This window comes from Perna viridis, chromosome 2, assembly GCF_037379345.1.
Source record: "Perna viridis isolate PV_CMFRI_1.1 ecotype Kerala chromosome 2, ASM3737934v1, whole genome shotgun sequence".
NCBI lineage: Eukaryota > Metazoa > Mollusca > Bivalvia > Mytilida > Mytilidae > Perna > Perna viridis.
The window spans coordinates 5966915-5994585 of record NC_142446.1 but is presented as its reverse complement, the minus strand read 5'-3'; the positions used below and the strand labels follow the sequence as shown (position 1 = coordinate 5994585).

The window sequence follows — 27671 nt, the reverse complement described above, 5'->3', positions numbered from 1 at the left end:
TGCTGACGTATGCCGATGACACGGTATTATTCTCAGAATTTGTCTAGTACTTTGTGCTTGATATTTTGCTATGTACACCTCTAAATGTTCGCTTAGTGTAAATTGCAATGTTTTTTAACTGGTGGAAATGTCTATGAAAAGGAAAAACGCGGTTTTTTTAACAATCAAGAAATAGATGTCGTTGATAGGCTTAGTTATCTTAGGATAAAAACTGGACTAGTAACTACTTGATTTTGTCCGTCAACCCGTTACGCTTATGGGGACCTACTATTTGTAACTATAGAACTCAATTAATATATTCAATCAATATTGTTAAAACTTTACACAGTACTTAAAAACTTTATGTTGTCGATGGTACTTACTTTGTGTAATCTTTAACTCGATAAGTATCGAACAAATGTTATTATTCAAATATGTTGAAGTCGTGTAGTTTCTATCAAGGATCGATACATTTGTGAAATATTAAGTATGAATTTTTGTCTGTTGGACATTTTTTTCAGCAGTGTACACTGCAAGACGAATCCAAAAGTCTTTAAAAAAAGGTGGTTCCGATCGAGAAAAATCAAATATTGAAACAAAATTTCCGACTTTCCTCGCCCATTAAATGGTTGGTGCCTTATTTTATAGATAATGTTTCTGCATAGAGCTACCACTACAGAGATGTTTATTATAGAGCAAAACCTTGGACGAGACCAGGGACTTTACATTACAAAATACACTCCCAGGTGAGACGCTTTCGGACTATGTACAAAAACCTTTGCCAAGAAGGGTGCTAGTATAAACAACTTGCCATGAACACATAATATACCCATGCCCATCGGGAATCATACTGAACAACTACCATAACTCCTAAACTAAAACTAGAAAAGGGGGCATTAATGTGTTTAATCCTGGTTTGCCCACTTTTAATCACATTAATGCCCCCTTTTCTAGTTTTAGTTTAAATGTGTTTAATCCTGGTTTGCCCACTTTTAATGCCCCGTGCAGGTCTGGGTGTCTAAAGAATAGGCCTGCAACAGCGCTAAGCTTGTCGTAAAAGGTGACTAAATAGTGCTTAGAACCTTAGCCGGGGGGCTAGGGCACTCTGCCCACAGAGTAACTGGGTTGTGTGCCTCAGGTGGTGGAATGGGGTACCCCTGGTGTGTAACATGCTGGGGTTGTCAGGCTATAATATGGAAAACCTGACCGCAAACCATATTGGTGCACCGTGTTGGGAAAGATGCCACGTTCCTCGCACGTTAAAAAACCCTCCTGTGGTATTCTCCCGGAGTAGGAACCATAGGGCTCCGCCACAGGAGGCTAAATTACCCGACCCTACCCAACTCTCCCCATTTCCAGTGGCAATCAAAATTTGTCGACCCCTTTATCCTTATGTCCCATCCCATTTTTCATTTCAACATCATTTCATGTTCATTTTATCATCCACTATATGTTCATCACATGAATATAGCTGAAATATTGCTGCTCGGGTGTTAAACCCCAACAAACAAACAAAACCCACTTTTAATTACCCCAATTCTGCAACTATGTTTATTTAAACCATTAATTAAAAGTGGGCAAACCAGGATGACACCCATTAATGGAACATTACGTGAAACAAGAATCAGTGATTTTTATTTTCATACATTACAACAGATTAAAATTTAAAAAAAAATGTTATTTTGATCCAAAATTGATTTGTAACTTCTGAGCTTCAGTACTTCCCTTTCTCTCCTCATCACTGAAATACTGCAAATTCTAAAAGTGGGAGATTCTAAGCTCCTGCTGGAGATGGGCAAGGCATCAAAAGATCACATAATTTATGATGAAATATCAGGAGAGTCCCACCTAAAGTCTTCTGGTGAGTTTATCCCAGTGATTGTAAATCAGTTTATACCAGCAATGTTAATGTTGAACATCTGGTGAGTTTATCCCTGTGATGTTAATGTTGAACTAGCTATGGTTAGGATCTTTTCCTTTCCATTCTTTATTTTTCCAAACACTCTGAGGTTTTTATGTTAATTTATTATTTATTCAATTTTTCCTTTTAAGATTTAATTGCCAATGATAATTAAATGGTTGCTAGTATTACTCTTATCATCAGTTGATCAAGTTGTGGTGTATATATATTTATTCACAATAAAAATATCACAGAAAAAAAATCCAGTTTTTTTCGACTAAGAGCATCATTTCTACATATACAAATGAACCATTTTAAAGCTGTGATGTTTCTTCTCTGACATCTATTTCATTAACAGATTTTTCCTCTTGTTTTCCAGAAAAGAATGTCTTTAACTGTTCATAGTGTTTTATTTCATCATCAGAAAGTGATGGAGTTAGATTAGATAAAGCCATACAAAAATCATCTTCAGTCACATCAATACTTTCTTGATCAGTTGTCTCTCCTAAAACAAATTAAACTAGAAATACTGTAAGCAAGCTCACAAACAGAATACCCAAATTCAAATAAAATGTTGAATGTAAAGCCCTTAAGTTTAATTATCTCCCTTTGATGTTCTCCAGCAGTAATTATATTACTTCGTGCATATCTACACATGATGCCCAAACTTTCAGTAAAATATCCTAATATTTCTGTAATTTAATTTTCTATCCAGTTTATATCATAAGGTATGCAAACATTGAGACAGTCATAATACCAGTAAATAACCATGTAAATGTGAAGTAGTTGAGAAAAATAGTTTTCAAATTATTGAATAACATTTAACAGTGATAGACAAATGGATAGACATCAATTTATATACCACCATCCATCCATCTTAATAGAGGAACATTTAAAAATTGTAGTTACATTGTACAAATGTACACAAACTGCAAGGGATTATATTTCATAATTACTGTACATTCCATTTGTACACACTATTGAAAGAAATTATTACTCTGCCTTGTTTATAATTATCAAAGCTTAAACACCATACTAAATAATTCATAATGCAATTAAAATAAAATGCTTCACAGAGTGCAGCTTAATACAACTACAGATGTCAAACCCTGAAAAGCTGTGACAAGTATGGATACAATATTCAAATTAGTAATAATGTTAGTTAATAGTTTGGATAATGATTTAATATTTTACAAGATTCTGACCAGAGTGCAAGTTGTCCAAAAAAAAAAATATATAATGCAACTAGAGGTACAAATAAGCAATTGATGCAAAAATGTAATTAATACTTATTTTGAACCATCTTCTGACCTTTACAGGTATGAGGTCACAATTAATTCCCCTTAATTTTTTGTTGTATACGAATATAGTTCCTTTTCTATAGTGTGTTTCTTCCTGATTTTTTTTTCTTTGCTGTCATAAACTTTATTATTGCTTAGTATTTACTGCAGAAATGTAGGGCAAGGATCAAATTTACAAGGGATTTTTTCTATTCTGTCATTTTATGTGGAAGTTGTGATTTGGTCCTATGGAAGAAGTTCAAAGTTTAGGACATTTGGCAGTGGTCACTTTTCATGTCGACAGGGTCTCCCAAGCAAAGTTGCTAAAAATAAAAAATTATGGTGAATTTTTCTGGCACTTTTATAGAAATCTGCTTTTATACATGTTTCCATATTGGTGTTATGTTTTATTGAGTTTGAAGAAGTGGAATTTTTTTTTGTATGTCAAGATGGGTCTGTTGAAATGCACTACAAAATTAATTGTGTCCTCGTACCTTTATTTATAAAATGTAGGGGCCATAACCCTTTAAATCCAACTAAACTTTCCTTTACGGAATGGATTTTAGTAGTACAATTTCACAGAGATCCATACACTTTTTGTTATTTAAGTTCTATAGAAACCAGGAAAAAATGTTTTTGAACCCTTTTTTCTACAGAAGTACAATTGTCATTCCCAAAATCAATCTCAGTCTGACTTCGGTGTCATGAAACCTTGTGAGGTGAATACACATATATACTTAAGTTATATCTTTTAGTTTTATAAAAAGCTTGGCCCCTTTTTGACCTCTATTACTTAACAGTAAGGGTAATACCCAAAAAATCACTCTGAGCCTGACCTTTGTGGTATAGAGCATTGTGGTACAATATCATAGAGATATATTTATACTTGAGTTTTAAGAAATGCTTATTTCCTTCTTTTGACAAAAAAATCCATCACAGGAGAGGTGACAACAAATATCAATACAAACCTTCCTCGTGTGATGTGGGAGCATGTTGTAAAATTTTAGGTCATTTATTAAATATTTACATTATCTCACCAAAACAAAGAGTCTACACAGATGACAATAACTCGGACAGCACCATACAATTATACTACCAAACTTTATTGGGGTTGTATAAAACTGGAATTGAGCAAACTTGAATGAATAAAAGCTTAAAAATAGAATAATTTCTTACCTTTTTCTAAAAGGCTTATTTTTCTTTTTAGAGCATTCAGCATAGCATCAGAACACAAAGCATAGTAATCAGCACCAGTCAGATTGTTAGGACATTTCTCAACAACATTTCTTAGGTCAACATTCTTCTCTAGTTTAAACCTACAACAAATAAATAACAACTCTACTGTATAAACATGAATTTATCCTGAAATTAAAAAGAAAAAAAAATATTAAAAAATCGGATAAACATGTCGTGACATGTAAAAAGATCCAGTTAAAAACCAATGTAAACTACAAAATATTTATAAAGGGGTTTGACCAAATTAAATAAAACATCTGCTCTGAAACAAATGAAATTCTCCTGCCTTTTTTCATTAAGACAAGATAATACCAGTGTACCATAACATATTTGTTGAAAGACAAGCATACGGTTTATACTACAGCACCCAAAACCTGGACAGTTTGAAAAATAAAAAGAAAAGGTAATATTTACAAATTCTAAAGCAGATTATCTGTCATCAGAGATAGGCCTCCCTTAATTGTTTTTAAAAAATATCTCTTTGAATACTTAGTTCAACAAAAAACAACAGAAGCTTAATCTCAAAGCATTCTTAGCACCAGTAATTATATTTTCTTTAATTAAAAATAACCACCCATACCATCATATTTATTATATAGATTTTATCAATAATTACATTAGTGATAGGAAGATTGATTTTCCAAATCATCAGTGACGTTAATTAAAGTTGACATCACAATTAGAAAGTTTTGTGACATTTTGGCAGGAGAAAGTCCAAGAGTGAAATAACTGTATTCATTTCACATGTGAATTATTGAAATTTATTACACAGGGAACATATTTCCTTGCCATCTATATAATGATTATGTAATAGTTTTAAAAGTTAGTTTTTTTCCCTCTCTCAATCAACAAGGTTTTTAAGTATTTTAGGATTAAAATGACAATTAATTACTTTGAATCCAAAAGAACAATATTCATCCTCAGTATTCAGTAAACTCACTTTCTAGTTAAAGCCTGTACAATATTAAGCTTGGATTCTGTGTCCTGACTTACACCAAGGTACAACAACTTGTCAAATCTGCAAAAAAGATCATTTCAACAAAACATCATTTAGATTGTAGAATAAGTATAACAAGATAACTTAAAAAATTCTTCAAGCCATTCCATAAAATGTAAAGAGGGTGTCCAGGTAAAAACCAGGCAGTGGGTGGCACATTACAAATTTTGTTTTCAAAAAATTTGACCCATTTAATATCACAAATGCATCCTTTCTCAAAGTTGTATGTTGGTTTTGTAGCAGTAAAAGAGAAATAAATTACATAGAAAGCATTGAAATTCATTGAAAAAAGGAAGATTACACTTTAATTTGAGCAAAATTTGATTGCTTTGTTAGGGAACTTAAAACTCACTTTCTGAGCCATCCATTTTTGATTCAAAACAAACTTTATACTTTTTGACATACATATGGTATATATGTTACAGTGGAACAAAACAAAAAAATCAGTAGGATAAAATTCACCCTGTGCCACACATATCATGAGATCAGCCTGAATTTTACATGAGCAGCTTCTTAATATTTTCATTGTCTGATATAACCAGAAATAATGTCAGCAAGCTCACAAAAGATAATTCATTTGAACATTTAATACCCTTAAGTTGAATTATTTCCCCTTGCAGTCACCTTACAATCAGTTTCTTTCTTCATGTATATCTACATAGAATACAAAATCCTATTAAATGTCAGTAAGGTCAATTGACTATTTTACATGGAGAAAAGATGTGCACGTATAAATTTTTATAATTATTTCATCTCCCCTTCCAGGGATTTTGACAAAAAGTATTGTCCTCTATGCACATCTACATATAATGCTTCATCAAAATCCTTCAAGCAGTTAAGAATAAGAAAATCCCTTCAGTCGGATTATCTCCCTTTAAAGGGATCGGACAATAATCATAGTCCTTCATGCAAATCTCCATATGACGTCTAACCTTCCTACAAAGTTTCATCAAAATCTGGTTTGCATAACATAAAGCTTTCTAAGGACAAAAAACATATCAAACTTTGGCACATGGTAATTTATTGGTAGGGACACTGGACTAAAGAATATGAGGTATGGCACAAATAGTGGTTCAACTATAGAGGTGTCAAGTAATCCAGAAAGGTCTGACACCAATAGGGGCAATATTGTACAGGTGACAAGTTATCTTAAAAGCTGACACTACTTAGTGCTCCATTGTATAAAGTGGCCAATAACATACAGATTTCTGACACCACCAGGGATTCCAGTGTTCCAAGAGTCAATTTATCCAGAAAGGTAGAAGTAATCAAGGGAACCAAGGTTATAGCAGTATTAAAAAGAATGTAATCCTGGGACAAAGACCTGACATGGAAAACAGACAAAAAAACAAAGAACATAAAGTAACTAAAATCATACATACAAAGTAAAAGAGGCAAATGAGCTACTCAGACTCCACTAAAACAGGGAGCATGAACCAGGTGTGACGGTAGATTAGGCATCCTCTGCTTTTCTAGGAACACCCGCTGAGTTGCTAATAAAAAGTCAAGTCTGGGGTAGACGAAAGAGGAAAAAAAAACTATGACATGTTGAACAGATCAGTTTTCATGGCACAAATGGATACACCATAACAATCCACAAGTTCATGATGACGACTATAAAAGTTTTGTAGTGATGACTTCAATCTTGTAGCAACATAACCCTGTTCCAGAATTCTAGCTTGATACAAAAAGTCTGCGTAATTTCATGAGTTGTGATATGAACACTCCATATGCAGGTGCTGAAGGGATGTTGCCACAGATGAAAGGAAAGTTGACAATTCTGAATGAAAAGTCATCACATTTGTTGTAAAGTTTGGTCAATAGTTTTCCTTTATCATCGATTTCTAAGTGTAGGTCAAGATATGAGGCTGATTTCACAGTGTCTGTAGTATCCTTTATCTCAAGTTCTTTGTGGTAGATGCGATGTATCAAATCCCAAAAATTAGGATTGTTTAAAGATAATAGGTCATCTATATAGCAGAAACTGAGATTAAAGGATCTAGCTAAAAGATATTCTTTTTTATTAAGATCAGATCAACTATAAAGTTAGCCTCATAAGAGTGAAGGAATAGGTCAGCAAGTAGAGGAGCACAATTTGTTCCCATTGGAATGCTGACCGTTTGTTGAAAAATGCGTCCAACCACAACGGATGAATATGTCATTGATTAAAAATTCAAGCATTTTGTAAACATCTTCTGTATATTTAGAAGATGATTTGGAATTATTTCTGAGTATGAGGATTCTCTACCAAGAACTATATATTTGTATCTAGGTGTACCATCTTTTTTTGAAAAAACAATGATGTATGATGTTTTTAAGTCAGGATTTTAACTGAGTATGGGGAATAGAAGTATACAGTGTTGAAAAATCATAGGTTTTAATGTTATTATATTCTGATAACAGACTTGAACTGATTGTCCTAAAAAAATCTTTCAAATTTTTCTGGATCCACATTGAATTAATACCACTACGGGAGTAACAATTGTTGAGGTAGGACTGCAGACCCTCTTTGACAAGTGTGTATAGAAGTTATCAGTTTTGAAAGAGGTTTAGTAGTACATTTTGCAGATCCAGCAATGTAACGTTGTTTGTATGGATTCTTGTGGAGTTTAGGAATCCAGAACATAGATGGTAAATCACAATCATCGTCCTTGGTAGAGAGACCAAACGACAATAGCACAGATTTATGGTTTTTCATAATCTCTTCTTTGGAGAGTGTGGTAGCAGTATAGGTCTTATCACTGCTATTATTTTCTATGTCTACCTCTGATAAAAAACACTGGATGTAAAACGTTTTGCAGACAAAAACAACATTGTTTTGGGCTTTGTCTGCTGGTATGACTATATTTGTGGTAACACACCACTTGATTCTCCAGTACTGAAGTGTCAAGTTATTCAGAGAGACTGACACTACTAGAAGGCACAAGTGTTCCAAATGTCGATATCCAGAGAGGTTGAAACCACCAGAGGATAAAGTGTTTCATTGATTTGTAAAGTAAAAATTCAGCCCTAAATGGACTAACAAGTTCTTCAAAGAAAAATAAACCACAGAGATCGCAGGGGCTTGCTTCCACTATCAAATATGTGGCCAAGCTAATATATAAACACAAAAGATGGTGAACCTTGATTTAAAGGGTGCCGACTCGTTTCTTCCAAATAAAATTGAACATGTTACCACTTACTGCTCTGCAATTACTTAATAAAGGATAAATCTAATAAATAAACACAGGTATTACCATGAATTACTTCTAATAAAATTAAAACAAGAATAATAATATACCAACCTCCCTGGATGAAGTATAGCAGGGTCCAAACTCCATATTTCTAGTATCACTTGGACCAAACATGAAACTACCATGATCTTTGACATCACTAATGGTGTTTATTCAAGATTAATTGTGAATCTACTGTTAATCTACAGTACCACAAGAAAGCACAGGAAATTTTGATTGAGTTTCTAGTGGTAATGCATACCACTAGTGTTTAAATAATAGGTGGGTGCATATTTGATAGTGGAAGCAAGCCCCTGTGCCTCAGGAGATGGAACAAGGTTCAGTAAAATACCAAACTCCCTGGTTGAAGTATAGCAGGGTGCAATAATATACCAACCTCCCTAGTCTAAGTATAGCAGGGTCCAATAATATACAATGTACCAACCTCCCTGATCGAAGAAGAGCTGGGTCCAATAATATACCAACCTTCCTGGTCGAAGAAGAGCTGGGTCCAATAAGTCAGGTCTGTTTGTAGCACCAATAACAAAAACATCACTTGACTTGTGTAACCCATCTAATTCTGCTAGTAACTGGGATACAACTCTGTCAACAGACAACAAGATAGTGTTACACCCACTTTCAATCACAATATAAGGAACATAAACCAAGTCCTTGGTAAACAAGAAGTTGTAATGGAATTTTTCCAAAAACAGATCCAACCATATGGCATACCTACAGAAAGAATGTGTTAAATTTTCAACTTTCAAAAATATAAAGTAAAAAAGAATGTTTTAAAATTCCAGCCGCTGTTATAAATAGTTGCTGAGAAAATGTGACAAAAATTTCAAAAAAATGTCAAAAATGAATAAAGCCTTGGTCCAATTTTTCTGAAAATGTATCCCACCACATGGCATACCTAAAGGAAGATCATGTTAAAATTTCATGCCCCTGTGATGAGTACCGGTAGTTGCCGAAAAAAAATTGACAAAAATTTCAACTTTCAAAATATGTCAAAAATAAACAAAGTCCTCCAAACAGGAAGTTATTGTAAAATTGTTCTGAATCTCATCACTATTATTCACCCATCCATTAAACCTCAAGAATCACCCCTTTACTCACATGCCCATTACATTTCAAGAATCACCAATTTCACTCACCTGTCCAATACACCACAAGAATCACCACTTTTACTCACCTATCCATCACAACCAAAGAATCGTCACTTTCACTCACCTGTCCAATACACCCCAAAAATTACCACTTTTACTCACCTGTCCATCACACCTCCAGAATCACCACTTTTACCTCGATTTGGTGCCAATGAATCAAGTTCATCAAAAAATATTACACAAGGTGTTGCACTTCGGGCTCTTTCAAACACTGCAAAAATATAAGTTCTGAACAAGGTGCATTAAATATATATATTCACTACACTGTTCCATTGGATCAAATTGATACAAGGAAGATAATGTAAGCATAGAAGGGTCTAAAAATTTGCAACGATGTTAGAACTGTCAAAATTGTGAATCAAATTTTTGGTCGCTCCCTCTGCGGGAACTTGTACCACTGTGACATCTATGGCAACACTGCCTGCACTAAGTCAGTAAGCTAGAGTTAAACAATAATTGTCAGAGAAATATTATATTACCAAACTATTGATTAACCTTAAAACTTCTACTGTATTACTTTGTTGACTTGGTAATCTAGCTAGGTTGTCCATTTTTGTTCACTTCATTCACTGATTTCAAGCCATCAAGACCACCCCTCTGGATTGCTGGTTTCAAATGTGCATATGCCAATCCACTTACAGTAGACTTTAGTAATACCCTTGTATGTCTAATTAGCTTTGAGAATTTTCAAATTAGTTTGTTTTCAGGTACATAGAACATTTCTGAGAGATATCACATTATCAATACTAAAACTACTCTTTAAAAAAAGTTCTCTGTCTGTAGGATTTCCTTCCCGTGTTTATGCTGGACAGCATAGTTACAGGACAGACAATCAGTCTAGCCAGTAGTCACATTTGCAGCATTCTTTTTCCTCTCAAAATTTAAATATGCCTGCGAATAAGTTTGCGCTTGTTTTAACTATTTCATAATTTCAGAATAACCCATCCAGCATGTAAATATCCAAATAAAATAGAAAAAATTTGCTGGGTCAAAGAAATTTGGATTACCGTTATGCATGCATACAGCCAGACTCTACTGTAGACAGTGGCTCTGCAAGTACTTATAATTCAACAACCTTCTCCCTTGGTTCCATTCTTCCATTTACAATTCATTGGTGATAAGCTTTGTTCTTTTTAATAATATGCTATTGTAAAAACCAACCGCAGAAATGTCACATTTTTTTATCAGTCATTTTGTACCCAAGAACGTATGGCCAAAGGGATACAACTCTCATGGCAACATCATTTAGTAATGTCTCACCTTAAGAAATCCATTATCACTCTTAGCAGATAATCCACAAATATTATTAGCCTTCATGCAAGCATACATATGATACCTAATATTCCTTAAAATTTCATCAAAAGCCCTCAAGCCATTCAGGAGAAGATGCATTTATGAGATTTGTTGACAGGCACATACATTTAAGGGGTTACATACCTTCTCTGATATTCTGTTCACTTTGTCCAACATACATATTAATCAGTTCAGGACCTTTAACACTGTAACCAAAGTATAATTATATTATCAAAAAATCAGAGTTATCACAAAATGCAATGGAAAAGTTTGGTCAATAAAATGCTTCACAGGGCACAGCTTGAATCTTATTGGTAGGAATGAGTATAGACACAACAATCTCTTAATTTGAACAATTTTAATCATATTTGACAAGGTTCTGACCAGAATGAAGGTGATCAAAGAACTTTTTGTCTCTTAATAGGGCAATCACCATAAAAATCTTTAAAATCCTTCCTTTTTCTGGTATGGGACCTAGTAATCTTAATTTTCATGAATGTAACTTGCTTTTACCTTAGGAAGTTAAGGGAACACTCAGTTGCAACAGCTTTGGCAAGTAATGTCTTGCCAGTTCCTGGTGGACCATACAACAATACACCTTAAATGTTCAAAAATACAAAATCATTTTCTATCACAATTTGTTAGGAAAAAAAGTTTGGTTGAAATGGTTACCTAAGTAATCAATCATGCTTTGGTCATTATAAGTTCAGATACTATGTCATAGAAAATATACCTTGCATTTACATTCTTTATATTTCCTTTAATAATGATACAATTACATCTACTGTGCATTTCATTAAAATACACCAATCTTGATGGACAATAGACTTTATAAATGATGTTTCTTTAATGAAACTCGTCTTCAAGCTATTCATATAGGCCAACAATTACTGGACTACTTTCATTGATCTCTGTGCATTTCTAATTAAAAACATTGCCAAATCCATCATGATACATCCACAGCCAGTTAAACTATGTTCACTTAGGGCAAGTGTGGATATAATATTTAGTTCATGACACACTTAAACATAAGGACTTACAGTTCATTATGGATATAACAACTGGTTTGGATACAATATTGAACAATATTTTGAAACTGAATTTAAGAAAAATACTGCTTTCAGGACCGCTTGTAACTCAAAAACAGTGAGAGATATTCCAATACTGACTGAAAATTCCAGATATGAATTTCCACAAGAAATCCAATGAAAAAAATACTTCAGACCAGAAATAAAAAAGTTGATTTTCAAGATGTGGCCCCACTTTAGCCCCCTATTAAATGAAAATGCAAATTGCTATTTAAAATCTGTTTAATATTTCTTAAAACAGAATTTTATGAAAAGAAAAAAAAATTAAAAATAGATTTTTCAAAACTGAATGAGAAATAAAACTTCTGCACATTCATGGTTGACTTACTTATCAAAATAATATTGCATTCCCAATATGTCAAAAATAGTACATAGTAGGTCTGTTCTTCAAACAATGTTACAACATGATACAACTGCAGAGAGCCCACAACAGTTTGGGCAATTGTTGGCACAATGTACAAGCCTAAGTTTTTAAATACCATGAAGTGGGATATTTTGGTGTCTGGCTATTTTTGTGGTTTTCTATGCATGTTTAATTTTGGTGCATTTAGAATAATAAGTGTTTTAATTTGCCTTTTTAGAAATTAATCATGAAATGTAAATAACAACAAGCTCTCTAGAATTTTCTAAAGTTGCTATCAGTTAATATTATCGGACAAATTACAACATTAAACTTGCTTTCATTCACACCTTCCAATTTACCTTTATATATATTGGCTGTTTTAAATGTTGCATACATTGTATTTTGTGTGTTTAATTTTGGCACTTTTAAAAAAGGGCACCAAATAAACCAAAATAAAATTATGACCAAATAATCCCAATTTATGGTAGTATAAAGTGGTGAAAGAGCTTTAGAATTTGCAATTAGACATAAGAGATACACAGTTTCTTTATTGAGTTAATAAAAGTTCAAGAAGATGTTTATTTTCCACTCCCTTTTTAATTTCTAAATAAACAATAATCTATAATCAATCCTTTGGTAGTATGGAAACTTGAAGAACCATTTCACAGACATCTATACACTTTCAATCAAGTTACTGCCACACACCCAAAATCAATATTAACCTTTTTTCGTAGTAATGAACCTTGTAAATCTATATCAAGTTCCACTATCAACATCAAGTGTTTTGCATAATCTAAACTTTTCATCACAAACTTTTATCACTGAAGTATGAGTTAAGCAGCTTGGCAGAAAAAACTCTATAGTAATGATGAGATACCTGATCGTCTGAGTCCAGCAGCTAACAATTCAGGGTATTGTAATGGTAGCTGGATAGTATCCAATATCTCAGCTTTAACATCCAACAGCCCACCCACATCCCTCCATTTTACACTTGGAATCTGTAAAGTATAAAGAGAATGGATATGGTAAAAAAGACAGCAACCATGTTTAAAATCTGAACACAGCAAAAGTCATTTTTTTAGAGAAAAACTGGTAAGGATAGAGCTATGAACATACATGTATAAGGTTAAAATGCTTCACTGTGTACACCTAGGTACTATCTCGGATGTTGTATATTAAAACACTTGGGCAAGTATTGATACTATATTCCATTGTACTATCTCAGATGCTGTATATTAAAACACTTGGTCAAGTATTGATACTATATTCCATTGTACTATCTCAGATGTTGTATATTAAAACACTTGGGCAAGTATTGATACTATATTCCATTGTACTATCTCAGATGTTGTATATTAAAACACTTGGGCAAGTATTGATACTATATTCCATTGTACTATCTCAGATGTTGTATATTAAAACACTAGGCAAGTATTGATACTATATTCCATTGTACTATCTCAGATGTTGTATATTAAAACATTTGGGCAAGTATTGATACTATATTCCATTGTACTATCTCAGATGTTGTATACTAAAACACTTGGGCAAGTATTGATACTATATTCCATTGTACTATCTCAGATGTTGTATATTAAAACACTTGGGCAAGTATTGATACTATATTCCATTGTACTATCTCAGATGTTGTATACTAAAACACTTGGGCAAGTATTGATACTATATTCCATTGTACTATCTCAGATGCTGTATACTAAAACACTAGGGCAAGTATTGATACTATATTCCATTGTACTATCTCAGATGCTGTATATTAAAACACTAGGGCAAGTATTGATACTATATTCCATTGTACTATCTCAGATGCTGTATATTAAAACACTAGGGCAAGTATTGATACTATATTCCATTGTACTATCTCAGATGTTGTATATTAAAACACTTGGGCAAGTATTGATACTATATTCCATTGTACTATCTCAGATGCTGTATATTAAAACACTAGGGCAAGTATTGATACTATATTCCAGCTTAATACACCTGGACTTTGATTAAATGTTTAAAACATGCAACTAGACCCCTTGGAGACTTGTGTGGATCAAACTGAAAATGGGCCCTCAATTGAAAATCTTATTACACAGAATGATTGAGTATATTGAGAAACTATTGCAGATACTAACAAACTTCATTTTGGAGCCTTTTGATCTCCTTGTGAACAATTTCAGAAACAGAAAAAAAATTGAAATGTAAAAAAATGATTAGATTCATTGTATCGAACTGAGGTACAAATCAATGTGATTTTAAAAAATGCATAAAATGAAATAAAAAAATCTCAAACCATAGAAAGATTTATCAAAACCTTAAAACTCAACAATAAAACACAATTAGAAAAGAAATAATCAATTACATCAGATTTAGCACCAGATCAGAGAGATGATGTCATGTTATAGTAACCTTACCATATAAATCATTTACCATAAATTACATTTTTATTTTTGCTTAACCAGATATATTAAAAACTAAATACATGTTAATGTAGTCAGCCAAGAAAATAATGTGAAGATTTGTGATGTCAGTGGGAACAGTTCCTGTTACAAACAAAATTTCATGCCTGATAATCTTTACCAAATCTACAAATAATTTACATATGGTTGAGCATGATATGATGTCTATGGTTATACATTCTATGAGGTAGGAGGTAAGTAACTATCAGGTAGGAGGTAAGTAACTAGAATAGATTATGTTTATTATCTCTATCTCTAAAATCAATAGACCAACAAATAAAACATGATACTATTTAACCAAAGTAAGGATTGTGATTAGTTATACCTTTGGTGCACCAATGGTATCAGAATGTGCAGCTTGTAGCTGATCTAAAGCCTTTACAAAATCTTCCTGCTGCACAACAACTCCAGCCATGGCTAGATCATTCTCTTCTTCTAAACTTAACTTTTTTCTATCAGAAGAACTGTAATATTCAAAATGAAGTTTACAGGTGAACCCCCAGTTTGTTTTTTAAACATGGAAGAATATCAGATAAGTGTTCCTTATTCAAATTTTTAAGAAATTCTATGCACTAGTTTTTAATAGTTTGGGAAACAGTGATAGTATATAAAATGTTTTAAAAGTTGCCTTCATTAAGGCTAAAATATCTCAATAATCAAGTTCATTGACCTATGTCTTTTTTTTATATTAAAATTTTACAGTATATTCATTTAAGGTCATCTTTGAGAACAATAAGGCAAATCTAAATACAAAAAATTAAGATATAATCTACTATAAGATGTATTTTTCTTATTGTACAAAAACTGAATATATGGTATCACTACCCATACAACTGAATACTAAAAAAGAGATTATTTCAATACCAGAAATTCAGGGCTTGAGTGTAAGCTTCTCTTTTAGCATGAGATACCAGAGCAGTCATGTCACCCAGAACAAATCCCTGCAAACAAATAAAAGTATAAATAGTACTAAGATCAAAGCTGGGATGGAGTAAACATAAAAAGATTAAGTTATTTACATATGTATACAAAACCATTCATCTTTTCAATGATCAACCATGATTGCTCTAGCAGTTTTAAGGGACTGCTTTGACCAAGAGGTTGAAACACTGGACTTTGACTGGAAAAATAGTTGAATAAACTTATCCATAAGAGTTATCTTCACTGTATCATTCTTAAATCTTTGAATTATGTTTTTATTAAAGTGACATAATAATGTGCCTATCCCAAGCCTGGAACCTGTAGTGCAGCGGGTGTCGTTGTTTTTAATGTTCATTTTTATTCATTTTGTGTTTTTTTTTATATAGAATAGGTCTTTTATGAATATTTTCACCTCATATATTTTGAAACCTTTTACGGCTTGCTTTATGGTATGGGTTTTGCCCATCATTGAAGACCATGTGGTGGCCTGTAGAAGTTTAATTGTTTGTTGCTTGGTATTTGGTGGATAACTATCTCATTGGCAATCATACCACATCACCTATTTTTATATATATATGATTTTTTAAAAATTGTCTACATTAAGGCTAAAAAAATCAAATTCGTTAACCCAATTCGTTTTTCACCAAGTGGATAGAGTTTGACAATGTGATTTATAGAGCACTAAACACAGGCCAAGTGGACAAAGTACTAGCCTTTGACCAGGTGGTTAGCACTAACTCTGACCAAGAGAATGAAAACATGTACTTACAGCTGTTCTCTGCGCCAAGTACTGTCCTGATAGGTCTCCAGCATAACATACACTCTGTATAAGTCCATCTAACATCTCAGCTCTCTCATTCTCATCTGGGGACTGATACAATGTACATTAAATAGCATATCTAGATTCATGTTATAAAATCTGATAAAAAATGATAAGTTTGCTCAGATTTGTCAAAATGGGTAATAACATGATTTTAACTTGATTTAAAAGCAGTAAAATGTCCCTCAAAAGAATAATTGTTGTGTACAATAGCTACAAGGTGATAAAATTTCTTTTATCTCCAAAGGATTTTTCGATAAGCTCCTATGCTTTTGTTAATTCAGGTGCATGGAAATTTATGTGTTTCACAATGTAAGTAATAATAATAAAAATGTCATATCATAAAATCACTAGAAGAAATTAAGACATTGTAAGCGGTTCTAGAACAAATTCTTTACAGCTTTACCTCTATCTTAAGTTCGTGTAAGAAGGTCTCATGGACATCTGCTGCTAATTTGTTGGCAGATGATGTTGTTCCTATAACAACTACTGGAAACTCACTTTGTTTCGGTAATTCTTGCATACACGTACGAAAAGTGCTGGCAACTCGAGGATCTACAACAAAAGATCTGTTAGTCATGGATATTGGCAACTTGAGGGTCAAGATAAGAAATATTTGTCAAAGGTAATCATTAAAAAAGCATAAAATTTAATTTTAAAAAAAATCAAGTTTTCATAACTATACGTCAATACCTATACCTTTGTTTTTATTTTAATAACAAGTGACATGGTATTCTTAATTAACTATATGACAAACAAACCTTCTGTGTTTCTCTCTTTATCTTTTCCCAAAGCATGAATACTGTGTAACAGCAGAATACAAGGAGAATATAAAGTTGCTGAAAACAAATTCAAAAATCCTTCAAGAAGAATTAAATATTGTTATGATTCGAATGTTTATATCGAAGATAGCATATCGTTTGTGGAAAATGATTCTAAATCACAGATCCATAAAATCAACCCTAGTTACACCTTATTTTTTTTAATAAAGGGAAAAATAAAGCAAGGTCCACTGCTTCACAAAATCTATTTTTAGTAACAGTGTCCTTGACCTTTGTCACGCTGACAATGAAATCAAAGGTTTCTTCCTCAACACTTAAACATAAATTTGTACAACTTTCGTTCAAGTTCATCTAGGTAAACAGGTAAACTATAACCAAAAATGGTTGGGTGAACAAAAGCTAAGCCTGAGTTCTATTGTGCCAAGATCAAAAAAGGCAGGAGAACAAGTTGGTATGTATATTTTTTTTTCATTTCAAAATTGCATGTTAGTTTTTTTTTTTTTTTTTTTTTTTCATTTCAACACTGAACATTTATGGATTGTTTTAAATTTTTGACCAAGTAATAAAGAATGACCAACTTGGGGACAGTTTACGTTTCATGAACTGTTAAGCAGTTTATGAACAAGTGTAAACCGTCCCAAAGTAGGTTATTCAAGTAAAAATTAGATTTGTTCCTTCATCAAAGCATTTTTATAGTTTGAAATTATTTTGAATTGTGGACTGCAACAAATCCACATTAATGACTTCACAGTACCAAGTCAGTTTATCATGCCGAGAAGAGAAATAACCAATCACAAGGCTTATAACAAATCAAATTATTTGAAAAAAAAACACTTTCTTTATTGTAATCATTATCCATACCTGACGAAATAATATTTCTAAGTCTTGATTCTGTAGCCCCTGAGGCTTCACCATACAACATGTGACAATTTACCTATAAAATCAGAAATAATATTTATACAATTATTGAATCCAAAATCAAACAAAAAACATGTTTCAATGAACAGCTGCACTTAAGCATATAATGCACCAGGGACCCTTTTTGTGTTTAATGTACCATAACCTAGAAACAAAAAATGGAAACAAATGAAAAAAGGAAGTGAACTTCCTTCCATCAAAACAAAACATTCTAGGGAACTAATTATTAATGGCAAATATTTGGAACAGCAACTGCAAGGAGCACTTTTCATTGCTAAACTTATCATTACCATACCCAACAAAGACACCAAACTTTGTGAACACTGCAACAAAAGCTTCAAGGATGTATTTATTCACTCATCGTCTGAATGTACATATACTTACCCTCTGTGGGATATATATTCTATGATATCGTGATTGAAAACTTCAATTTAAATCTATATGTTGAACTGAGCCACTATGATATTGACAATTTTTATTTTGTGCTTCTAGGAAAGAAAACAGAATTACATCATGATGACACCAATGCTCAACACTTTCCCTCTATATGTTATACACACATGATTAAATCAGCAGCCACTTTCTTACAACAGAGCTCTAACAAATTGAACAGCTATAGACATTTGACACTATGTCCTCGGCAAGGCAAGGAATGCTTTAACCTTCCTTAAGACCACTAATATTTTTCATAGTACCTTGACATGATTTTTAAAACTTAGCATGTATATAGGTTAGTTTTTCCATTTCAATTAATTTTGTCTTACTCTAGTGTGTATACTTTTGTTATTTCATATCAAATCTCTGTAAAGAGGAAATGAATGAATGAATGAATGAATGAATGAATGAATGAATGAACAAAAGTAATTATAATATATAATTAATGAATTTGGATGAGATTATTATCATGATTTATCGACCAAAGGGATCTAATAATTGCCGAGGCCATCAACTGAGCTGATTATGTATCTTGAAGGTTGATAAATCATGATATTAACAGAAATCCAAAATAATCAATTGTTTTATTATATGACTAATTTGTTCTGATACTTCCATCTAATAACAAGCCCATCTACACCTTACAGAATGAAACATGCTCAAAGGTGTAATTCAATACAGGGATCCAAATGTTAATTATTTGTGACATTAACATATCATTTGTTTGCTTCATGTGTGTGTGTTTTGTTTTGGTTTGTTTATTTTTGTTTTGTGTGTGTGTGTTTTTCCTTCAATGGAAAAATGAGACTGTCTCCCTAAAATGGTCATTTTTGGCCATTTTTTGTCCTTTTTTTTGCCAGATGTGAGGCTCAGCAGGTCAAGACAGAAACCTACATGCATTAACCCCCACAGCTTGTACTCTGTGAAGGCAAATGAATCCAAAATAAGGTTCATAACAGTCATTAGTGGAAGGTCAGAGGTCCCCTAAAGGATCATTTGTGCGAAAAAATAAGAATTTTTTCCAATTTTTTGTTTGGTTGTAGTTTGGTTAAAACCGAAAGTAGTTAACACAGGGGGTAAAAACAGTAATATTAGTGAGAGACATCATTCTTATGTCAGGCAAAATAAAGCATTATAGATCAATTCTGCTGTAGTGAGGGACCAAGAAATGTGCCACACCCCTAAAAAATCTTTTTTTGCCACCATAAACTCATTACCTCTTGTCATTATTTTTTAACAAACTCCATATAAATTAGCTTCATTTAAAAAAAAAAATACACACTGCTTGCAGATGGAAACAAACTGTACTTTCCTAACTAAAAATAACACAGCTAGAAGCCATTAATCTAAAACAGGGCCCAGATCAGATATATCTGGGCTGAGCATGGAAGGGTTAACATTCAATGAATTATTAAAAGCAGGTGTCTAGTGGATCATGATGATTTATCTTGTTCCAGGCCCCAGAGCCACAAAACCTTAAAAAATACTTTGAGAATATTTTTATATAATGTTTTTTTGCGTCACAAACAGACAAGTACTTTCTCAGAATTATTATAAGCAATATTCAAATTTTGTGGCACAGGTCCATATTTTCAGTCAGACAGAGGATAATTACTATACAAATAAATCTGGTTACTGATTCTATCATGATGTCTCTGGTTCCATTCTTTTATTTGTCTCTATGATTCTAATTCTCACTGACAGAAAATTTATGATAGCTACCATGTACATAGGCCAATCTCCTATGGATAGGTACCTTTAAAATGAACTGACCTTGTAGATATGTAGATGAAGTCTCTTTGCGACAGTTGTTGCCAACGTAGTCTTCCCACAACCAGAAGGCCCAACCAATAGAATAGTTGGCAACACTTCTCTGTAATTAGTTTTGTCAATACTGGAAAAGAAGATACAATACTAGTAGAATAAATCTTAATTATCTTTTAGATAGATGCTCAGTTAATCTTTCAACTAAATGGTACATTCTTGTACATTCGTCTGCTAAATGTTTAATTTTCTTCACTTTATCCTGTTAAATTCTGAATTTAGTAGTATAATTGGCAGAATTTTGAATTCAGAAGCATTTTTAGACATCAATTTTGAAACCCAATTCTTCTTTGGTGTCTGTGAAGTCTGTAGTGTTTTCCAACATATGGTCTTGAATTTGAATTTGTAAAAGCTACATTATTATAACAATAACAGAACAGCGTTCCAATGTCTCCCGCAAAAAAAAAAGTGCAGAAACTGTAAATTCACTGAAATTTTCTAAGTCCAAGGGCCATAACTTCCGAAAAAATAATTCAACCAAAGTCGAACTTAATCTGTAACTCTTCATAATAAGGCCACATCCTAAAAACAAACTTATTTGGTAAAAGCATAACAAAAAAAGTGTGGAAAACGTGGACTGATGGACCGCATGACAGACGAACAGATGGACGGACCGATGTACAACCGGCATTTCCAGATGCATCTCAAGGGACAGAAAGTTTTAATTGACAATATTCACAAAGTTTAATAAAAAAAATAAAATCAATTTCAATTCAAATGACTATTTCTTTCAAGACAAAGTTATGTTAATCTAAATAAATGTCACTGAAAAATGCACAAAAATGTAAAAATAGAAATATACCCATGTTGAAGATGAGGTCTTATTATCCTTTCTAACTTATCAGCATTCTTGTTCATACCATGCAGGTAAGTTTGGTCCCAGTATGTCAATGGTCCATCTGTCAGGTAAGATTGGGCTATAACTGGGACGTAACTGTGGCAAGATCCACACTGCATGAAATACATAAAAATATATAACAAGGCTAAAGATTACCAGTATATAACTCAAGAATATGGAATGGCCAAGCTGACTTTAAAAACAAATTTTACCAACCTTCCTATACAAATTGAAATAAAGGATACAAAGATTTGAGCAAGTTTTAAAAAGTTTTTCATCTGAAAATTATTGTAAACAAAAAAAATTCAAATTATGATTTCTCACTCCCATAATATTAATATGTAAATGTAACTGTCTGGACAGACCTGTACAAGTTTGGTTTTATCCTTATCCACCATATAACATGGCACAGAAGTCTCAGGACCTAATACTTTTGACACCTTATAAAAAACAATAGGATTTCTCTTATCACCATCCACCATAACTGTAACAAACTCTGGGTCATCTAAAATGAGAGAAATTTAAGTTCAAATAATGAGTATATACAATTGTATGTAGTTTATCTAAAAAATTAATCATAAATTATCAAATGCTTCTTGGGGCAAATAATAATTTGATAAAACAAAGGACTGTACAGTAGCAAGACAGACAATGATTTTCTGTTTGTATTAAACACAGAATAATCTGTAAATACTTAGTGAACATTCTATAATATACTGCTTTGCTGCTCACAGCTTCACAAGATTACAGTAGTTGAACCCTAATTAGTTGGAGCAAGCACACAATGTATGGAAACTAAATTTAAGCTTGACGCATGTTTACAATGGGAGTCTGATTAAACATTTGACAAAAAAGATGTTTGCTACTGACATAGGATGAATGAACTTAAAAATCTCTTTCCCCTATTCAAGTCACAGAACTTGAAAATTAAAACTCTACATTTACCATTCTGGTCCAAAATAGAAAATCTAAATAAATAATTAGAAACGGTATATTATAGAACCTGAGGAAATAAATCTATATTGAAATATAACAAAGATTAATTCCAAATTCTTTGGATCGTGATGTGGTGTGCGTCATTTTGAAATTAAGGCCCAAAATCAAAACAAAACACTCAAGGTAGATTCAAAGAACCCCAAAAGATCAATCTTTAATAAAATCAAAGTTTAGTTTAGAACCATAATTTGGGCCAACTTGTAAATGAGGCCCAACATAGAATAAAATGCTTCTTGAAGTGCAGCTAGATATACCTGCAGTGGTCAGGGTCCAACGGATCAAATATTAAACTTCATTTATAGTTTCATGAATATTGAATTTTTTTGGTTCTTTGATATGTCTTTGTGAATTGTTTATTTTTATTGACATGAGCTCCTTTCTATTTTTATAAATTTCTGATTTTTTGTTTTTGAGCTATGGGACTTTATTTGTATAAAATGGGGTGAATTTCTGTTTTTGGGCTATAACTCAAAAAGCCTGAACTGTCAAAGAAACTTTGGTGATTTATTTCTTTATATAGTAATGTAAGCTCCTTTTTAATATTTGAAAATATCCGATTTTACGATTTAGAATTATTGGGCTTTTTACCTGTTATTACATTACATAGTAAAATGTTATTACTAGTGGCCCTTAAATAAACATTGTATTTTTTTTACTTTTAAAGTACTGTGGCAGATCAAGAAGAACCAATTTTTGTGGTTTTCATAGTTCAATCAAACTACGAATTCCCAAACTAACACTTCTACTACAATCCTCAAACTAATAATTCCCAAACAATACTACAATCCTCAAACTACGAATTCCCAAACAATACTACAATCCTCAAATTACAAATTCCCAAACTAACACTTCTACTACAATCCTCTCTAACTACGAATTCCCAAACTAACACTTCTACTACAATCCTCTCTAACTACGAATTCCCAAACTAATACTTCTACTACAATCCTCTAACAATGAATTCCCAAACTAACACTTCTACTACAATCCTCTAACTATGAATTCCCAAACTAACACTTCTACTACAATCCTCTAACTATGAATTCCCAAACTAACACTTCTACTACAATCCTCAAACTACGAATTCCCAAACTTTACTACAATCCTCAAACTACAAATTCTTAAACTAACACTTCTACTACAATCCTCAAACTACGAATTCCCAAACTAACACTTCTACTACAATCCTCTAACTACGAATTCCCAAACTAACACTTCTACTACAATCCTCAAACTATGAATTCCCAAACTAACACTTCTACTACAATCCTCAAACTATGAATTCCCAAACTAACACCTCTACTACAATCCTCTCTAACTACGACTTCCCAAACTAACACTTCTACTACAATCCTCTAACTATGAATTCCCAAACTAACACCTCTACTACAATCCTCAAACTACGAATTCCCAAACTTTACTACAATCCTCAAACTACAAATTCCCAAACTAACACTTCTACTACAATCCTCAAACTACGAATTCCCAAACTAACACTTCTACTACAATCCTCAAACTACGAATTCCCAAACTAACACCTCTACTACAATCCTCTCTAACTACGACTTCCCAAACTAACATTTCTACTACAATCCTCTAACTACGAATTCCCAAACTAACAACTCTACTACAATCCTCTAACTATGAATTCCCAAACTAACACTTCTACTACAATCCTCTAACTATGAATTCCCAAACTAACACTTCTACTACAATCCTCAAACTACGAATTCCCAAACTAACACTTCTACTACAATCCTTTAACTGAAGAAAAACCACAAAAATTGATCCACATGAATAAAAGTTCCTTCTGAGTATTACTTAATTTAATTTAACAGGAGATCTTGTTTCATTCAGAACTCCATATAGAATCTACAGATGGTATTACTTTGTTACCTTATTGGATAGGGCAACTACATGTATACAAACATGTATGTATAAGTCTTCGTGTTTGTTGAAAAGTCATGTAATATGAACTAAAATGCTATCTATATGTATGTACATGTACTCTTTGTAATAGTCCATTTAAAAACTTATTATAGCTATGTTATGTTTCAGTGACTTATTTTGGTATTCACCTGAACTCTTGATTGGTAAAATGTCATCTTTTGTCACCAATCTGTGAAATAAAGACTTATAATTACAGTAATTGTTATACAAACAGTGGTAAAGAAATTCAAAATAAAATGAAGTAATTTGTAAGCTGTTACACTGTAGTTTGACTTGTAAGACATATTTTTACATATTATATATATGTAGGACTTTAAGTAAGGTAGATATGGTACATTATTGAAAAAACTATGAAGTCTTGAAATTCATATGGGGTGAAAAAAATATAAGAAAAACAATTTTGAAATAATGCAGATGAAAACATTTTCAAATGAATAAAGCTAAGTACCGGTACTGAAGCAAAATAATAGTTACTCTTGATTTTGATACTGACAGTCATATGGAATATCTCCAAGACTGTGTCAGCATCAGTTGAGATGTTCCATATGATACTATCAGTATCAAAATTGAATAATCTGCATATAGGTAATCTAATTTTATGCATTTTTATTCATTTTAATGTACAGTTATTTAGGGGACTACGTTTGACTGTCAAAAAATCTGGCGTGTGAATACATACACTGTTGGCATGGAACGTCATTTGCATTCTAAACTATAGAGATTGACCAAGATACATTACAATTACTCATGTTTTGATGTATACTTTTGGACATCTTGTCATGAACCTAAGACAAAGAAATATCTGTCAACAAGATCAAAAGAAAAAGGTGCAGATTATCAATAAATATGGAGTCCAACTTCATAACAGGTTGGTTGGACTGTAATATTATTCACAGCATTTCTATTTTATTACAGAGTGAATGCCATACAAGCATCTGATGTCTGTTTTAATTTCCTTCCAAGATATATCACTAGAGGTTGAAAAACATTAAATATTATATAATGAAATTCTATGTTAACCCAAGACCACATCAAATTATCATAAATATACCTAGGGACTTGGAAGTATGACTGAACAGCCTCTGTTTTAACACCCTTTGGATGATAGTAGGGAGAATTTACCACAGAAATATTGACTTCGGTTGCCACTGGAATAGGAGAGGACCAAGAGGAGCTGCTTGTTCCATAGTTCTCATCACCACAGTGATATTTCTACAATATACAGATAAATGTAAACATGTCAGATTTTTAAGGCATACAGGTATAAACTTATTTAACAAGATACTAAAAATATCATTTTACACATACTCTGGTCTTAGTAGAATATATTCAAGACACACCTTTCTTTATTTTTAATACCCCAGAACACAACCATTGGGCAAATATTTAAGAATGTGCAATGTCTGTCACCTTGAACAGTAAAAGCATATACATGTACACGTACATGTGTACCATCATTATCTGCACAACTGTAGTCTTCTGGGAATATTAAAGAACAGTGATAAGGCATACTGTGACATTATGTACAGATGTACTTAACATGTACATACATGTATCAGTATCTGCACAACTACAGTCTTGAAGAACAGAGAAATGTATACCTAAAACCTTCTATTATTTCCTAAAAGTTTCTGATTGTACACATGTATTAAATGTGGATCTTGATTTAGCAAAAATAAAAATATTATCAGTAACATGTATGATGTGTAGATGTGATTTACCTTGATTTATACTTTGAACATGTTCATTGACTTTTCCCATGTAAACTTGATATAGCAATGAGCATGTCTTGAAGTAATAAAAAAACCTCTTATTCAATTCTTTCACATAAATAATTCTTAAGTATATTTTTAAATCCATTTGTTTACAGAGAACCTACAAAAGTAAAGAATAGGGACCTACTTCTATGATGAGAGGAACTTGGTGTCCATGTTTGTAATGCGTTTTTTGAAGGTTAAAAACCAACAGAGGAGAGACGAAAACTTTGTTTGTCATCTCTGCTGTATCTGAAACACATTTTACAAGCCCTATTCGGTAATGAATAGTATTTGTTTGAAGACTGTTCTCAAAAGACACTTTCACAAAACTTTCTTCAAAGAAACCATTCTGCAACATAGTTTGCTTTGTCATCCCAACTATGTTCATTGGATCAAATGTTATATCTATTTGAGGACGGTTCAGCAACTTCCTCCATAAAACTTCCTGTTGAACAACTTCCACATCAAATGACGGCAATGATCCACTTGAAGATAACTTCTGTACACCAATTGTTTTGGCATTTAATTTCAGGGAATCAGGAATAGATGGTTGGCAAAAGTCTGACATGAAATAATTGCTGGTATCAATTCCGTTGAGTTTTGACTTTTTGCCAGGTAGTTCAAGCTTCAGAGTCTCAAATATTTCATCCTTATCTTTACTATATGAAAATATTATCTCTGTCTTGATGGAAATAGTTCCCTGTCGTAAAGGACATGATTCTAATACTAGCATGTCAAAATAGAAAGCTGGGTCAAACTTGGTAGTGAAAGCATCATCTTCTGGATACGGAGCCAGAAAAATGTCATTTGTTCTTACTAAAATTGGATATCGATGTACCCTTGCTAGTAACCATTTGTCAAATTTTACATTATTAAGCCATGCATATGTCTCCTCCTCTGATATTCCAATTATAATTCTTTGTAAAGGAAAAACTTCTATTTTCCTAACGAAGCATTCATTATCAATTGATATCTGATAATGTGACAAGAATTCCTTTCCACAGCTCAATACAACACAAAAACTATCAGTATCTCTGTAGTCACTGTTAACTTGTACAGACAATGGATGGTCAGGTTTAATTATCTGTACACAAGACGTTATGTCTAACTGGTCAGGATTATATTGACTGAATGTATCATTTTGATCGGGATTTGTCGCAGATGGAGGATAAGGATGAGACGGAGAGCTCAAATTACTCCTGTTGTTAGGTGATGGGCTAGTTGCTGTTGAACTCGAAAATGAAAGTGAAATATCCCTGCCAAAATCTGTTTCGACGGACCTTTTTCCTGCAAAGGTGACAAATGCAAATTCTTCATCTTCAATTTCTAATGCTCTAGCATGTTCCCTTGTGATGTACAGGTGTAATGGGTGAGAGGAACGGTCAAAATCAACAACATTCAATTTAACCTTTTTCCTCTGTTGGACTTTCATTTCGAGGCCTACACAATTAGGGGAAAGAAACGGATG

General features: G+C 32.6%; 2 protein-coding genes across 2 annotated transcripts in view; one reads left to right on the top strand and one right to left on the bottom strand.

Annotated features, from left to right (window-relative positions):
* Positions 1-27671, top strand: part of LOC148623452 (general transcription and DNA repair factor IIH helicase subunit XPD-like) — a 102048-nt gene that overhangs the window by 1991 nt on the left and 72386 nt on the right. The gene's annotated exons all lie outside the window — the stretch shown is intronic.
* LOC148623454 (peroxisomal ATPase PEX6-like) lies at positions 1593-27671 on the bottom strand. The gene is made up of 20 exons (XM_088565247.1): positions 26349-27671; positions 25498-25658; positions 24575-24615; positions 21866-22005; positions 21465-21613; positions 20612-20732; positions 18347-18419; positions 17465-17542; positions 17110-17258; positions 16653-16754; positions 15827-15903; positions 15288-15426; positions 13375-13495; positions 11580-11664; positions 11211-11272; positions 9876-9984; positions 9091-9207; positions 5336-5413; positions 4336-4475; positions 1593-2384 (listed from the first exon to the last, which is right to left on the bottom strand). Exons 1-20 carry the CDS (start codon positions 27633-27635, stop codon positions 2194-2196), a joined length of 3420 nt encoding a protein of 1139 aa, XP_088421373.1. The 5' UTR covers positions 27636-27671; the 3' UTR covers positions 1593-2193.

Excerpts from the sequence above, each read along its gene's own strand:
- LOC148623454 (XM_088565247.1), bottom strand. The coding sequence starts at position 27,635 with ATGAAAGTCCAACAGAGGAAAAAGGTTAAATTGAATGTTGTTGATTTT. Across the intron at positions 11,273-11,579 it reads TGTTCCCTTAACTTCCTAAG|TGTTAAAGGTCCTGAACTGA; the intron begins GTAAAAGCAAGT and ends CTTTGGTTACAG. Across the intron at positions 2,385-4,335 it reads AATAAGCCTTTTAGAAAAAG|GAGAGACAACTGATCAAGAA; the intron begins GTAAGAAATTAT and ends AATTTGTTTTAG.